Raw genomic sequence first — 17,782 nt, 5'->3', positions numbered from 1 at the left:
TAATCCTAATGTGGATCTAAACCGCTACTGTGAACTGCAAATCTTAGTTCAGTCTTGCATTCCTCCTTCAGAAAACATACATTGTGGTGACCATACCACAACAGGTATCTTCAGAAATATGCTTCAGAAGGCAAAATTAGCAGGGTAGATATACTCTGTATGAATAGGGATAAAACATAACCAGGTTGCAAAAAAAATAAATAATTTTTAGAACATACTTGGAAGCAGCTGTCATTTCCCTTGCAACATCTGGAAGCCTATACAAGCGGCACAGGAAAAAGATGCCCCCAGGATAAAGAATATAAAACACGTATTTCATGCTACTTAAATGATTAAAAACTTATAAAATTGTTTTTTTTTTTTTAAAAAAAGCTTGGTTTTCCCAATATTAGTTATAGTCATCCAATGGGACGCTGACCGGAAAACTAGCCTAGGCTCCCAAGGTTGGCTCTCCAACTCAGCCGAATATATAGCCACTAGGGATGAGTGAATCGACTTCGGATGAAACATCCAAAGTCGATTCGCATAATACTTCGTTTGAATACTGTACGGAGCGAGGGCTCCATACAGAATTAGAATGTATTGGCTGGTACCTTGGAACCAAACCCGAGTTCGGTAAATGGTTTTTTAGAAATTCATTTATGACGTTATTATGCGAAGTCTCGCGAGACTTTGTGAAGTAATAACTTCGGCTCATCTGAGCCAATACATTCTAATACTGTACAGAGCACTTGCTCCGTACAGCATTCAAACGAAGTATTATGTTTCATCCGAAGTCTATTCGCTCATCCCTATAAGCCACACATAGAAAATAATTTCAAGCTGATGGCCGCGTTCATTTCAAATATGATACAACACAAAATCGTACCACATACCCCTTACATCCAGTCTATTCTCTTGTAGATGTTCTCCTTCCTTATCTTCTCCATTCAGGCCAGACTGCCCTGACAACTTCTTTCAGTCATGTCTTGTCGGTGCAGAGCTTGTCACACAGACATCTTTGTTTCCTAACTTTTCCATCATCCTCCCTCTCTAGGTGCCCCAACATTTTTATCCTGCTGTTACCCCCAACACTGTGCCCACTGTGTGCCCCAATGCCCCGCCCAGGCTGCTCTTAATCGTAATAGTGCCCCCTACAGTACACCCAATAGCGATAATGCTCACCAACATACCCCAATTAGTAGGAATGCCCCGAATAAAATTGTAATTAAGTAGTAATAATGCCACCATAGTGCCCCCAGCAGTAACAATGCCCATCTATAAGGGACACCTATAGAGCCCATAGTAATAAAGCCTCCCTAGAGGGTCCCCGGTATATAATGTCTCCTGCAATACCCTTGGTATTTATAATGGCCCCTGCATTGCTCTCAATATAAAAAATGCCCAGTGCAGCTCTAATGCCCCCTGCAGTGCCCCTATAGTTCTTATGCTTTCCTGTAGTTATAACACCCCCCCTGTAATGCACTCTGTAGTGCTCTGGTGTCTATTAATGTACCCGCCTCCCCCCAATAATGCAGACATAAAAAATAAAATAAAAAAAAACAACTCACCTGACTTTTATTCCCCTCAGCAATAGGCCACATACCTCTCCCAACCTGCCGCATCCCAGCGCAAATGGTCAGGATGACATAACTGTAACCTCCTGCACCTGGTCTCAGGCGGCTCGATAACGAACAGGCAGGTCATCGCAAACTCCTGTGCTGTTCTAATGCCTCATAGGCCTTTAAAAACTGCACTGCAGAATAATAAGAATTGACGTCCATTCTTGATGCGAAATCCACGTCCAGAGTTCCCATTGACATTGCCACGATGAAAAAGCATGTCAAAACCGTCTAAAGACCATGTAAAAAACCACAAGGAATCCTGAAGCAGATTCTGCACGAGGTTTATTCAGCACAGAAATAAAAAAACTCTGTGCGAACATACTCGAAAGGTTTTTCAAGAGTGTCAAAGTAGTACAAAAAGGAACACCACATAGGGAGAGCACACAAATCTTTCTTTAAGGCATCGCCTTGGTTGCAATCCTGAAAAAAATGTATGTTATTTTATGCACTTATACAGCGCTACTATATTCTGCAGCGCTATACAGCATTAGCATCAAGCTGTCCCCAATGGGGCTCACAATATAAGTTCTCTATTAGTATGTCTTTGGAGTGTAGGAAATCGGATAACCCAGAGGAAATCCACGCAAACATGGGGAGAACATACAAACTCCATGCAGATGTTGTCCTTGGTCAGAATCAAACCCAGAACTGCAAGGCACCAGTGCTAACCACTGAGCCACCGTGCTGAATGAACATTCACCAAGATAGCATTACTTATGTAAAGACATCTCTAGGCTGGGATAAAACATTCCCCATCTCTGTCATTGGCAGTATTCCAACCCCTGCAGAAGTGCTTAGGCTATTTTCACATCTCCATTTTTAAATCTGGCAGGCTGTTCCTCTACTGGAAATTCACTCTATCCGGCCTTTTTATTGCTGGACCCCATTGACCATACACTGTTTTTTGAACAGCCAAGACCTAACACTTCCGTTGGAAAAAGGCCAGATCCAACTGTAGTCAATGGGGTGTGAACTTCAGTATCCAGCTAGGGCAGATACAGTAAACTCAGGTAGGCTGTTTTTGAAGCGTTTTTACCAATACCTGGGGTGTCTTCTAAAACGACGCTCTGCAGAAGTGCCAAATCAGGATGAGTCAGGATTGAATGCCTTCACCCAGAGCAATAATGGAGAGATGATGTACAAAATCTCATCCTGGGTATGAAGATCCATAATAAAACCTATACGCTCATCATCTTCAGGCCTCTCTTTGTGCATCAATACACTTGAATGATAAAGTCCCAGACAGAAAACTGACAAGAATGGCGCCTACAGCGAGTGTGAATTCAACCACTGACTAATGGGTCCGTGAGCTGTCAGTTGTGCACAAGGATAGAAAATACAGTCATCTGAATCAGGGCTGAAATTATAACACTACATTGTTGTCTTCCTGTATCTTTTAAGTGTGATCAGACCACAAACATTATTAATCTTTGGTAAGAAAGGACTCAACATCAGAATAAATGTTAGTCTACTTTCACACTCGCGTCTTGGCTTTCCGTTTCTGAGATCCATTCAGGGCTCTCACAAGCGGTCCAAAACGGATCAGTTTTGCCCTAATGCATTCTGAATGGAAAAGGATCTGCTCAGAATGCATCAGTTTGTATCAGTTCCGTCTCCATTCCGCTTTGGACATGGACACCAAAACGCTGCTTGCAGCATTTTGGTGTCCGTCTGATAAAACTGAGCCAAACGGATCCGTCCTGGCACACAATGTAAGTCAATGGGGACAGATCCGCTTTCACTGACACAATCTGGCACAATAGAAAACGGATCCGTCGACTTCCGATTCCGGCGCCAACATGTAAAGTCGCACAGAGAGCGAGCTCCTCGGCTGCCAAACACTTAGCGTGACACACTGCCCGTGCACACTCTCCTCCGGAATAAGAAGGGGGAACAGCTGAACCAGGAGCGGTGTATGGACCGGTACCTTATTAGCATGGGCAAAAAACTCAAGAGCAGAGTGATATAGTCACCGCTGCAGAAGGATAACATGCCTTCTAACATGATGCCAAATCCAGAGACGGCGGAAAGTGAAGGGACTCGAGACCCGCCAGTGGCAGACATTAAGGGGATACAAAACCCCACACCAGACTCCCTGGTCAACCACATTGACTATAAAGCATTGGCTGTGGAAGTCGCCACGCATCTAGCTCAGGACCTCCGGGAGACTTTAGCTTCCTCTGTCATGAACGTTATGCAGGAGCTACAAGAAACAGTGCAACAGCATGACTCCCGATTGGAGGTAGCAGAATCCAGAATACAGGTGGTGGAGGATACCACAGAATCTATTCTATACAAGCTGCAGAATGTCCTAGAAGAAAATAAGCGACTATGGGACAAGATGGAGGATTTAGAGAACCGTTACAGGCGCAACAACCTGAGACTAGTCGGTTTACAAGAATTGATTTAAACAGGAGAACTGTTGAACATCTGTGAACAAGAGCTACCCTATGCACTAGGGATTTGGCGCCACTGCAAAGTTGAACGACCTAAAAGTCGTGGTGATAACCACCAGACGGATAGCCCTAGACAGGTCATTATGAGGTTCCTGGACTATTCTGACAAAGAAGCTATTCCCAGAGCCTTCAAAGCACGCAAAGGTCCTGTCACATTACGAGGGACAAAGATACTACTCCTTGGGGACTACTCTGCGGAGGTTACCAAGAGGCGGAAGGCCTTTTCACCAATCTGCACACAGTTACATCGCAGAAACACCAGATTTGCCTTGATTTATCCGGCCTCCCTCAGAGTTTTTCACTTAGATGGCTCAACTTCACTATTCCATTCCCCAGAAGCAGCGTCTGGTGCACTTGAAAGCAACTCATCACCACAGAGGTTAGGGGGATCGTCAAAGGACCGTAGCCCGAGAAACAGAGACTATGTGGGGAAACCTGTATCACCAAGGGCACAAGAGGAACCATTCGGGAGTCGGAGCAGTCCAGGACCGCAGAATGGCGTCCGTTGAACCTCCAGGACTGACATTTAGAAGAACCTCCTACACGGGTCCGGACAACATCTCGGACTGCAAGTGGTGAAGATTGGTATGTTATGGAGGTTGCCGTCTGGGTTGGGGAGACTAGGGGCGATTTTGCTCCCGCAGGGGATATTGGCTTGGCAAACAGTTCAGTGTACTCCTTTAAATCCCCGGGGCCCTGGCTTCCCAGAACTAGACGGTAAGTCCATATCAATGTCATGGTGTGTTGCAATAGCGATGACCTGCTCTGCTCTGTCCTTGCTAACAAGGCAGCTGGGGAGAGCAGCGAATTTCGTACTAAGATTACTCTCTTTTACATGCGGAAAAAAGTGAAGTCATGTAGAGCTCAATCATGGCCGTTGGGGTCATCTGAAGTGCCTAGAGCTCAATTGTTAACTTTATGTTTTTTTTTTTTTTGTTTGAGGTTGTTAAGGGGAAATTTGTTCTTGCAATTATTATTAAGATATCTGCCAATCCTCACCTTCACGATCAGATATCAGATCAGGGAAAACTACCATGAAGATAGTATCCTGGAATGTTAAAGGTTTGCGCTCTCCTCAGAAGCGTAATAAGGTCCTCAGGCACTTAAAACATCTCCGTGCTGACATAGCCCTCTTACAGGAAACTCACTTGCAATCGGAGGACTTTGTCAGAATGGAGAAATCGTGGGTGGGGAAGGCATTGGGCTATGCGGCGGTACACCGCAAAGCCGGGGTGACGATATTACAGCTTAAAAATCTGGCTTACAATATTTTAGATTGGGCAAATGATGATAATGGAAGATGGTGCTCATTGCGCATCACGACAGGGGCGGATAAATTCACACTGTACAATGTCGATGGCGCCAATGGTGATGAAATTTTTTCGCAGAACTAGCGGTTTTAATAGCTAGGGACACCTCAATGAATAAGATAGTGGGGGGAGACTTCAATACTGTGGTCACCCTGGAGGAGGATAGGAAGAGCTCACGCCTACATACAAACCGACCTCATACGGGGCAAGGGGTTCTAGCCCCGTTTTTAAATGATACGGCCCTGACAGATGTTTGGCGACTCATGAATCCTGATGGCAGAGAATTCACTTTCTTTTCCAATCCACATGATTCATGGTCGAGAATCGACTACTACTTCACCACCAACAGTCTGAATCACAGAGTGACTGACGCCCAAATACACGCTCTAATCATATCCGATCATGCCCCCATTTCGATGACACTTTCAGAACAGCAGCCCTGGGGTACAGACTTCCTGTGGCGCTTTCCATCTTATTTATACACCGATGAGAACTTTGCGGATCTCCTAAAGGGCTGGTACTGGGAATTTAGAGGGGATAATAGCACACATTTGGATTCTCCTTCCATTTATTGGGATACAGCGAAGGTGGTCCTGAGAGTACGGATACTAGCGTATACTCGGGGTCTAAAGAAAAAAGTGGCGCAAGAACTTCTGGGTCATAGCCAAACACTCCGCACAGCATACACCACATATTTAACATCACCGTCGGAGCAGGCTAAACGAGCATGGCAAGAGGCTAGAGAAGCTTATGAGTTGTGGTATGAAAGGAAGGAGAGGATGGATATGACACATTCAGCAGCTAAGTTCTTTAGAGGAGGTAATAAGGCGGGCAGGTTATTAGCGGCTTTGGTGAAAAACTCCAAGCGTCAGCAGCACATAACCATAGCTGACTCCCAGGGAGGAATCCATAGAAACCCAGAGAAGATAGTATCTGTATTGCGAGACTTCTTTGCCACGTTGTATAGTGACCCGGGTCCGGTGGATCCTATGTCAGAGTTTTTTCTAAAATGTACCTCTCTTCCATCTCCTTCGCAGTCCCAACTACAGAGTTTGAATGCTCCAATTATTGAGTCAGAAACTATTAGCGCCATAAAGTTACAAAAAGCCCCAGGCCCGGATGGGTATTCGAGTAAATTCTACAAACTCCTGGGAGGGGAGATAGCGGAACCTCTCAAGAAAGGTCTTTAATGGCCTCCGAACAGGAACACCTCTGTCCTCGATGGATAATGTAGCTTATATCAAATTGATGCCTAAATCTGGGAAAGACATGTTGCAACCCTCTCCTTACCGTCCCATCTCACTGATCAATGTGGATCTAAAATTGATAGCAAAAATAATGGCTGATAGGCTATCATTTATTATGCCTAATTTAGTGTCCCCATCCCAGTCGGGATTTATTAAAGGCAGAGCTGCGGTATCTAATATCCGCAAAGTTCTGACCGTACTTGACGCAGTACACTGGAGAATCGATAACTTCACAGCACCCTCACTGGTGGCGTTTGACGCAGAGAAGGCATTTGATAATGTGAGATGGGATTGGTTAGAGAGGGTATTGGATAGGATGCAAATTCTTGGCCCCTTCAGAGTTTTTATATCTGCACTATATAGAGCCCCTAAAGGCAGGGTCTCGATTCCTGGATTCTTATCAGCACCCCTTTCATTGGCTAAGGGAACACGTCAGGGATGTCTCCTCTTGCCGCTTTTGTTCAACCTGGCCTTAGAACCCCTGATAAGACTGCTGGAGGAGGGGGATATATTTCATAGCATTAAAATAGGGAATCAGGAGGTGAGAACATCATTCTTTGCGGACGATCTTCTCCTCTTTCTAGCAGACCCGGTGGAAGATCTAGAAAAGGTGTTACAGCTTTTGAATGCTTTTGGCCCAGTTTCCGGCTTCAAGATAAATCTTGACAAGTGTATGTTGTTACCGCTGGGCACTTCTGCATTCAAATCCAAACTACCAGAATCCTGTAATCAAATCACGATAGCTGACACATATATTAAGTATTTAGGAATTAAAATAGGGAAAACACCTGAATCACTGTATAAGTTGAACTATATCCCATTGTTTAAAGCCAATAAAAAAGATCTGGAGAGATGGAAGACTTTGCCATTGTCAATAACGGGTAGGAGTCATCTTATAAAGATGATTTGCTTTCCGAAACTTCTCTACCCCCCTCCAGACATTACCACTACTCTTAAAGCACTGACATTAGGGATCTCCAATCCATTTTCACATCATTCCTTTGGTCAGGTAGGAAACCAAGAATAGCCTTATCTAAACTAATGTTACCCAGACGCCATGGAGGTCTTAATATACCAAACTTGCGACTTTACAATCTTGCTCGTCTTTTCAGACACTGCATAGACTGGGTACACAATACTCAATACTATTCAAATTACCCCTTTAGAACAACAACAACTGTCCAATAGGTGGCCGTTAATAAACTTATTACATTCTAGGAGACAGGCACTTCCACCTCACCTAAAACGTTCACTTGTTCTGAGAGACACGATAGTAACGTGGAAGGAGGTGCGCAAACTAGCTAAGAGGCCATTTTTTATCTCAAGAGACATGGAATTATGGCGGCACCCGGAATTCCCTCAGGGTACGCAAAATAAGATGTTCATGGAGTGGAGACTCCGAGGAGTGAATACCTTCGTTGACCTGTTGCAGGTTTCTGAAAACCGTTACCTCACGTTTCCAGAGATCTGCAATAAATACGACCTGAGCGAGTCCCAGTTTCTGGCGTACCAACAAAGCATTCACTTTTGTAAACAGAGATTGTTAAATGTATCCCACGAGTGCAAAACTCAATCACTGGCATTTTCACTAACTCATAGGGACTTTAAGTACTCTATTTCTCATATTTATCATGTGCTTAGGGATTCAGGAGACAAAAAAATAGAAGCTAACCTGTTTAAAAAATGGGGGGAAAAATTACAAGTTACACTACCAGTTAATGATGTATTGCAGAACTGGATGAGAGAGTGTAAGGTGGTGCCATGTGAGAAGTGGAGGGAATCACACTTTCGCCTCATACACTGCGTTCAATATCTCAAGAAAGCCGAGTGTGAAGGAATACCTTACAGCATGTCCAAAATGCGGGTCCGATAAGGCAGATCTGGTACATTGGGTATGGTCTTGTGTACATGTTCAGACATTCTGGAAATCAGTTTCTAAATGGATCAAAGATACATGGGGGGACACATTAAATCATAATCCGGAAGCATTGTTATTCCACATATTTGATGAGTCTTCTAAACCAAAACTGATAATAGATGTGGCTTTATTGGTGTCTCTCCGTGGTCTTCTCAACAATTGGCTAAAGCCAAATACTCCACAGATACAGGATCTGGTATCCCAGATGTCTCAATTTATGTATATTGATAAACTAGACACGGAACTCCAGAAGGAAAAAAAACCTAAAAGGTTTCTTTCGTAAATGAAAGACCTTTATTGAAAAACACCTCACACGGACAGACATTAATAAGCTCATGTCAGCTTTCCAATACACAGAATGGTACTCTAAGGCTGTGTTGAAGGGGAACTTGGGAAAATTAGAATTGAGGACCCAGGGTTCTTGTCCAGTGGTATCGTCGTCATGATGCTACCTACATCTGATTGTACAGTTGGGGAGGGAGGAACTTGAGCAGACATCCTTTTGGGAAGTGTTGGTGGGATAGGGAGGGGGGGAATATTGTTCCTTTATTTTGAATATGCCATGTATTCAATTATTTGTATTTGTGCCTTTTATATATACTTGAAAACATAATGCATTCTGTTTCGCTACATATATGACATGCATGCTATCTTTCTACAGGATGATGCATTAATAAAAATATATATTAAAAAAAGAAAAAAAAGAAAACTGATCCATCCTCTATTGACTTTCAATTGGGTTCATGACGGATCCGTCTTGGCTGTGTTGAAGATAATACAAACGGATCTGTTCTGAACTGAGGCAGACAGTTGAATTCTCTGAACGGATCCATCCATGACGGATCTGCACAAAACGCGAGTGTGAAAGTAGCCTAAATCAGAAATTACCTTCCATAGATCTGCATGGTTAAGGCAAACATGACACCAACATAACAAATTCAAAACTATTTTATTCCATATTGGTACAAAACATTACAAAAGTTTCTTATTTAGGTGAAATGAATCCCAAACTATAGTGAAAATCTATCAATCTGCAAGAAAGGCATTGTCTGCCAGTGATATTGTATTACATCCCTCAGAGCAACTGAATAAAGACCGTCCACAGCAAATGTCATAGTCCCTGTAACAGACAAATCATGGAGGCTACTTAAACCAGTATAAGAGAACAACCCAAGTGGTTGATTAAAATTTTGATTTTGTGTATCTAAAACCCAGATAAGACCAACAAACCAGTTTCCTTCAGGACACCTTGATGAGACTAAAACAAAATGGTGATATTTGCAGTCTGCTGATGTTTGATGCCTGGAGATCAGAAATATCTAGCTTTTAGATGGGGAAACTCTGGTACATGTTGGAGGAAGCTTATGGTTGCTAACTGTTGACCCAGTGTTGTAGTCATGGAGCCTGTGTTTTTGGTCTTCACATGAAGGTTATGGTGGTTACCATGCAGGAGGTCCAAATCGCTGGATCAGCTTTTCTTGGTCATCAAGGTCCTTTTGTACCTTCTTTCTCATGTAGAATATGGGACAGTCACGACTGTGAAGCAAAGGAGAAGGATTTACAGTGCTATACATTGATAGATTTAAAATATTAGACAAAAAGGATGGGCTGAGTGATACTTTATTACTTTGGTCAGGGCTGATATATTTATACATGGTTATTAGATCTCCCCTCAGAGGTCAGTACAGAGATCTCTTCCATAATCTATGAATACTCAGGACTGTGACAAAGGGACATATTCCATGTCTGGAGGAAAGAAGGTTTGTACACAAACATAGAAGAGGATTCTTTACGGTAAGAGCAGTGAGACTATGGAACTCTCTGCCTGAGGAGGTGGTGATGGCGAGTTCACTAAAAGAGTTCAAGAGGGGCCTGGATGTCTTTTTGGAGTGTAATAATATTACAGGCTATAGCTACTAGAGAGGGGTCGATTGCAGATTTGAAGGATTTTTTCCCCTAAAATGGGGAACATTGGCTTCTACCTCATTAGGGTTTTTTGCCTTCCTCTGGATCAACTTTGAGCTACCCAGTCTGTAAAAGGATTTAAGCTATACCCATGGTCTGTGTCCCCCAATGGAAAAAAGTACGAGAAAGGATATCTGTCAATCCGGTTCTGCCTGTTAGGCTACATGCACACGACCGTGCCGTTTTTTGCGGTAGGCAAACCGCGGATCTGCAAAAAACGGAACCTGCCCGTGTGCCTTCCGCAATTTGCGGAACGGAATGGGCGGCCCATTGTAGAAATGCCTATTCATGTCTGCAAAACGGACAAGAATAGGACATGCTATATTTTTTTTGCGGGGCCACGGAACGGTGCAACGGATGCGGACAGCACACGGAATGCTGTCCGCATCTTTTGCGGCCACATTGAAGTGAATAGGTCCGCATCAGAGCCGCAAAAACGGCGGCTCGGATGCGGACCAAAACAACGGTCGTGTGCATGAGGCCTTATCCTGCAGCTAATTACTTCTAGGGCAGATTGCCTATCCACATAGACCAGGACCATACCCACTATCCTAAGTAAACTGGCCAACTAGTTAGTTATTTGGTCCATAACTTGCGACACTAGGCACACCATTTCTAATAGATTGGGGAGCAGATTCATTGCAGTTTGTTTGCTTTTGGTGAGGCAGCAATAGTCAAAACTAGGGGGTTGTCCAGACTTTTTTAAGTTATAGCCTATCCTCAGAATAGTCCATTACTAGCTGATTAGGAGTGGTCTGGCACCCCGCACCCCATTTGAGTCAAAATACTGTGGTCATTGGTTACCACAGATGTTTGCTGCGTGTACATCCAGACTGTTCCCTGGGGCTCTCTGTAGTTGTTGATGAGGTACAACTGGAGAGGCAACTCTGACAAAAGTGAATGTGTTAAAAGTCCTTCTCAGGTTGCAACATTCTCTGGTTTAGTTTGGGCTCATTTTAACATCCTTCTGGGTTCAGCAGACAAAAGTGAAATTGAGGTCGTTTTTTGCCGTGGCCTATGACTACGAGCATTCCAATAGTATGGCCCAAGAATCAAGCTGTTCAGGTTATTCTCTAATTTTAGGGGGAAAAGTTCTTTAGTGAGAATGGATTATTTATAGACGTTAAACTCCAGGTCTTTAATGCCCAATGAAGACACCCGACCCTACTGCTGTAATCCATCAATGAATGCCAACCTGCCGACCATATGTATTATACCACGCGGCTGTTACTTGTATCTTAAGAAAACCCCGAGTCACATGCTGACACTCCCTGCATTATGACACAGCTGGCAAACAGAACATGGACTTGTTGACTGCAACTATCGCAAGCCAATAAATCAGTACCAGTTGTATGTGATATTCCTTTCACCCCATGACACTTTTATTCCCGCAATTAAACATGGTCATTTTTTTCGAGAGTGAACATTTTTTTAGCTAAAAGTACAACAATATACAATATCTCCCATTCCATTTACTCCCTATAAACCCTTGTCAAAGTATCATTAATCTGATGACTGGGATCCTTGCTCATCTCGAGCTTGGGGGTGCCTGGTCTTTTATATAGAAGCTGATTATCTATGTGGGTTTGGCTTCTTGAGGCAGCAGATGTCTGAAGGTTAAAGAAGACCCCTGGGCCAATATAGTAAATGGCGGACCAAGTAATGCAAGGACGGGTCGGGTCAGCTGCCTTACTACATTCTAGCTTATAGAGGGGGGTCCTGAGTAGTAGACCATCCTCTTTAACATCCATATGGCCTAAGAGGCCATATGGATAGGGGGCGTGTTGATGTATCTAGGATATACAAATCCGTGTATCTGAAAATAGATGCACAGTTAAAAAAAAAAAAAATCAAACATAGGTCACATAATCACCAACTGAAATTCCTGTGCTTTCCACAGTAAATAGAAATTAAAACAAAATTGCCCACACCCCCCCTTCCCATAATTTATGAATGCTGTAAATTTAAAACTGTTCGCAAAGAAAACAAACCTGCCATAAAGCAATGCTGCTGTCAGTCTCTCTGACTTTTCTCATAGACCTTTGTACCCAAACTAGGCATGAGGTGTCTCTTCAACGGTTCTGTGCAGCCAGCACCTGCCATCAGGTCCCGGGCACTGGGATAGACAGTTTTCCCTCAGCTGCCTTGATAAAGGATCTTTTGGGAGCCATATTCTGAGCACACATGTGCAGAGGGCCATATTCACCCCACCCCTGGCAGCTGGTGAGCGGAGCAGGGAATTGGTAGCTGGATAAGCTCCAGTTTGTTTTTCCCTTGGGAATTGTCGATACAGGAGCACAGATTAGAGGGTGACACTGTACCAAAGTGAGATAAGTTATGTCTGATGCGATGTGAAATCAATGCCATACCGATGTGGACGGTCTATTTGGTTACCACTAAGCAACAGGTGTGATGCACAGTAATTTTTCTATATGAGGCCAGCAGTATATCAGTGTGATCATTAAATAGCAGTAGGCTCTGATCAAACTGGCACCAAAAGGCCCAGACACAGAGCAGCTCTTACCAGTCTGTCTAAGCTCTCACAAATGACCGGGAAGCTACGTGAGGTCCCAATAATGAGTAGTCATTGACATAAAGTGATGACAGTCAACTGCATTGTGTCCCCAAAAAAAGGTCATACAGCTTCCATAAAAATAAATCTTCCGCATTATGCTCTGTTAAAATCTCACATCACTTTTCCACTATCCTCACCTTGTGCATAGGACGTCCTCGTGTAAACTTCCCTGACAGCGCTGGCATTGAGTCCAGAGGCGAGAGAACTTCTCTTCTAGAGAACCAAGGTGAGCGACCTGCAACAGAGAATACGGGGAAGGGCTCAAACAAAACCAGGGTCTTTCTTCGGCGATTGCTTTGAATTTTAAAATACAGTGTAGACAAGCAAATCTGGATTAGCAGGCTGGTGCATTTTGCACACTATTGTGCTCTGCTAAAACTGAGTTTTGGACTGTGTGCCTATACCATTTCTACAGTCGGCAGAGTCTTATAGAGATTAGATCACATGACGTAAAATTCTGTAGGCTTTTTAGCACAGGGCTGGACAAATTCCAGAAGCCAGGTAGCCAATACAAAGTAGTTTTCGTCAAAGTTTTTTTTCACCGTGCCATAGAAAACTGTCTAAAATGTATTCAGTTGTATTCAACGTCTGCTAATCTTTAAAATGCCTCAATGTCTAATATTTGCGAATGTTGTGAAATAGGCAGAAGGACTACAGTACATTTATTCCATTTTTAAAATAAGACTAGATATACATGGCACACGCTATTGGGCTTTATAGCCTTCTATTGTTTCTGGCCCAAGATACATTGACATCTCTGTGCTCAATGCATGTTGCTGCTTCCCATTTAGCCAAACATGAAATATTTTAACACTATTCGCCCTTATGACGCTTGGGAGGAGCTCCTAGGGAATCATTTTGATGGAGTTAAAATGTTCTACTGATATGTTATACATACATGTGAGAAAGCTTCACTGTTGGTCATCTTGGATCACAAAAGTATAGATGGTCGGCAACAGCTGCCCATTTTCAAATGAAGCTTCATGGTGCAGTATGGCTGCTGAAATCAGCTATGATCAGCCACCTACTCCTGAAGCAGAAATGTAGTATTGCTTGGTCCCAGTTTAAAGTACTAAGTTCTACCACCATCCTCAGTGATGGGCATGTCCCGCTCCCCTGCCTGATATCTTCATTTATGAAATAATAAAGCCTCGAAGTTTTATCAGCAATTGGCAAGTGCCGCATTTATTCTCTCTCTTACTACTGCCTCCAGTTTAAAGTACTGCAGGAGCTGAAGTCTTATCCATTGAAGTGAGCCACAGTAAAGGCAACACGAGAACCCCTATATCACGTGCGACCTTATTAACCAGCAACACTAAGTTTCTGTTTCGGTAACCCAAAAGGTTTTATGACGACTTATGCAAAGAAAATTATGCAATTGTGTAGTCTAAGCCTAAATATTACATCACCTCAAGACCCTCACCTCCTTCTGGTGAAGCTCCGATTCTCTATTCCTGCAGTAATTGCAAACAGCACCTAGAAAAAATAATTAAACACTTAAAGGACATTGATTCACTGGGACTTTTACAAGCGCATTGTAGATTTATGACGTTATGAAAAACATAAATGGGGGAGATTAATCAAAGCTAATGCAATGCAAAAGTGGAGAGCTGGGATCTGATAGGTCGCTATGGAAAATATAGTGTCACTTGGATTTATCAGTCATGGTGGCAGGAGGTTGTCCAGTGGAACGAAATATAAGGATCAGATGCATTCATCCAAGAAGTATACAAAGATACTTAGTTTGGAAATCATCAACTTGTTGGGTAAATGGGGAAGAAACATATCTGATGCAGGATGCAGAATTTTTGCAAACTGTCATGGTGAATTCAAATGATCATGAAATGCATTTGAATCATAAGATGACGTATTGATTATGGATTGATAGTCTTGTTGGTCTTAAAAAACAAAATCCAAACGCTCTAAGTTCAGTTAATGTCCAAATAATCTTTAATGGATTGATTGGATGTTCATAAAAAACCTCATGTGACGCAAGTGGAATATACTCTAAACACTAAGTCATTGCATTCATAGAAGATGCAATCTACCCGCCCCTGGAAGAACACCCTTAACCCTTTTCCCAATGTCACACAGATGAGAGACAAAAAACAAACAAAAAAAAAACAATTTAAGTATGACAGTCACACCAAATTCTCCAATTTTTTTTTTGCAATTATTTTGGCAATTAATAACTTCTCATAATTATAGTCAATCAAAACAGTTTTAGGGAAATAAATTGACTGTTCCTTTAAGAAGCAGTATTGGTCAGACATCAAGTGTTTCGCAAATAAATTCATTTTCACAACCGAAACAAGGATGAATCACATTATAAACAGTCAAATTTTATGTGAAATCTGATTAGTATAAAATTGGAATAAATATCCAATCGCATCCAACCAGTATTTAGTAGTAGGCATCTCCAGGTGATGCGTCCAATCTGTATCACCCTCACCACATTTCACGCAAAGATCTACAAGACAAACTATTTCCTTTTCACATAAGGCAATCCTAAAGGCCCGTGTAATATACCCCACTTAAAAATGTCTTACTGACCCAGTGCTTCTGTATTTATCTGACCCCACCCGAGCTTTCTTTTGCTATATAGATCATGTCTTGTACATACAACACGTGATTTATTCCACCCTCAGTCGCTACTTCTAATGAGGATCAAGTGACAATTATGTTCGTTTGGATTATTTTAAATTCACTCAATTTCTTTTTCTGGAATTTTTTGAAACTAGTGAGCTATCCTCTGCATAGGTCATGAGTATCTGATCGGTGGGGGTCTGACACCTGGGACCAGGGGCGGATTGGCCATAGACCTTACAGGGAAATTTCCCGGTGGTTTTTAGGGATGTATTTTGTGCTGCTGGCAGTATCTTGTGATGGACTGTGGTATTTGGCTCTGTTGGGATGGTATAATGTGCCACAATATGGTATTGCTGGCCCTGTCTTCCATCAATTTGGACCCAACTACAAAACAGGGCCACTTTTTGTATTTTTTCCAGGGCCACTTTAAGTTCCCAGTCTTTCCCTCCCTGGGACCCCCACCAATAAGCTGTTTGAGAAGGCACCTCAATGATGGGGTTCAGCTGCGCATAGGCCATGGGACCGATAAACATGACCTCACATGGCCTAGGCAAAGCTGTGAGAAGGCTGCAGTACTAGTACAAGCACTGGTGCCTCCTTAAACAGCTGATCAGTGTGGGTCCCAGGTGTCGGACCCACACAGATCAGATACTGATGATATATCCAAACGATAGGTCATCAGTTTAAAAAAAAATCTTGAAAAAACCCTTTAACACCTGCCAATATGTTAGTGATAATTAATGACTGATGTACATAGTCTATTGTTTATATTTCATTAAGAAATGTAATGAAATAAATTCAAATGAATAATCCAGGGAGACCATCTTCACTTAATCCAATAATGAAACATACACGGGCCAACTGTTACCCTGCCTCTCCGCATGGGCTGAGCAATGCAGGTGGCCCATGAACATGTTGTAAGGCTTGGGTCTGGGCATAAACAACACTGCTTGGAGTGCGGGCACAAGGATTTGTGGAAGATGTAGGTCATAGTTCAATGATGGAGCTCTGACACACCCACAAAAACGAAGTCCCGGAAGAAACATCTGCATTAAATCTACTATTAGATTTACTATGCAGAGTTCACATTTTTTATATTCTGCATACAGGCGCTTTCACACAGTCAGTGATTTCCATTAGTGATTACGAGCCAAAATGAGGTATGGGTCAAAAACTCAGGGTAGGAGCAAATCTTTCCATTATACCTCATCTCTGTGTAGCTCCACTCCTGGTATTGGATCACAATCACTGACTAAACACTGACTTTGTGAAAGCGGCCAAAACTCCTTTCATTTACATTGCTTTAAAATAAGAAACTGAATAGTGCATAAACCATAAAATCTGATCCTTTTGCCCACAATTACAACTCAAATTGGTGTACTTGTATATTCTCACCCATTGCGAATCTCAACTCTCCACTTTCTTTTTCCCATTTTCTATTTGACAAAGATTTTCTTTAAAATGTTCCATTAGAATATTGTAGTTTTTTTTTTTTTTAAGTGAAACAGTTATGATTATTAAAGAAAAACTCTCTCTAGATCAACCAACCACTTTTAGATTAGCATTGACATTACAGCATGTTTTAATGTCATATAATAAAAATTATATTTGTGCCACGCTCGCCATCCTCACTTATGGAGTCAAAAGACTTGAATGTGCCTGTGCTGCAATACCACTCAAGCCATAGACAAGCATGGTGCTATTTGGAATAAAGCAACCATGTTTACAACCCCTTTTATCCTTCAAGACCAGCACCGTTCATGCACGGCGCTGGTTGGGTATTTAAAGATGGTGCCCAATCGAGAGTGCAGCAGGCCCCATAGCCAACGGGTTTCGGTAGTTTCAAACAGCTGACACCCAGGAATAATGTCTGATCAGCAACACCACCGATCGCAACTGTGAGCACACCATTCACAAACCTGTCACAAAAATTATTTCTATTCAGATCTTTAAAGGAGTTTTCTGAGATTGATGACCTATTCTCAGGACTGGTCATCAATATCAAATTGGCAAAGGTTTGACACCCTGGACCCCTGATTATCAACTGTTTGAGGAGGATATGGTTCCTTGCTAGTTACCAAGCACATTGCCATCCACTAGATTGCAGCGGTGCTTAGT

General features: G+C 42.6%; 1 protein-coding gene across 1 annotated transcript in view; it reads right to left on the bottom strand.

Moving 5' to 3' along the window:
• Positions 1 to 9,468: 9,468 nt before the first annotated feature.
• The window catches only part of POLD1 (DNA polymerase delta 1, catalytic subunit), a 186,046-nt gene continuing 177,732 nt past the window's right edge, over positions 9,469 to 17,782 (bottom strand). The window contains exons 25-27 of the mRNA XM_040433632.1: positions 14,499 to 14,551; positions 13,213 to 13,310; positions 9,469 to 10,071 (exon numbers count right to left, since the gene is read on the bottom strand). Coding sequence (XP_040289566.1) covers positions 9,975 to 10,071; positions 13,213 to 13,310; positions 14,499 to 14,551 — 248 coding nt within the window. The 3' untranslated portion in view covers positions 9,469 to 9,974. The remainder of the gene's footprint in view (positions 10,072 to 13,212; positions 13,311 to 14,498; positions 14,552 to 17,782) is intronic.

This window comes from Bufo bufo, chromosome 1, assembly GCF_905171765.1.
Source record: "Bufo bufo chromosome 1, aBufBuf1.1, whole genome shotgun sequence".
Taxonomy (NCBI): Eukaryota; Metazoa; Chordata; class Amphibia; order Anura; family Bufonidae; genus Bufo; species Bufo bufo.
This window is presented reverse-complemented; position numbering and strand designations above follow the sequence as displayed.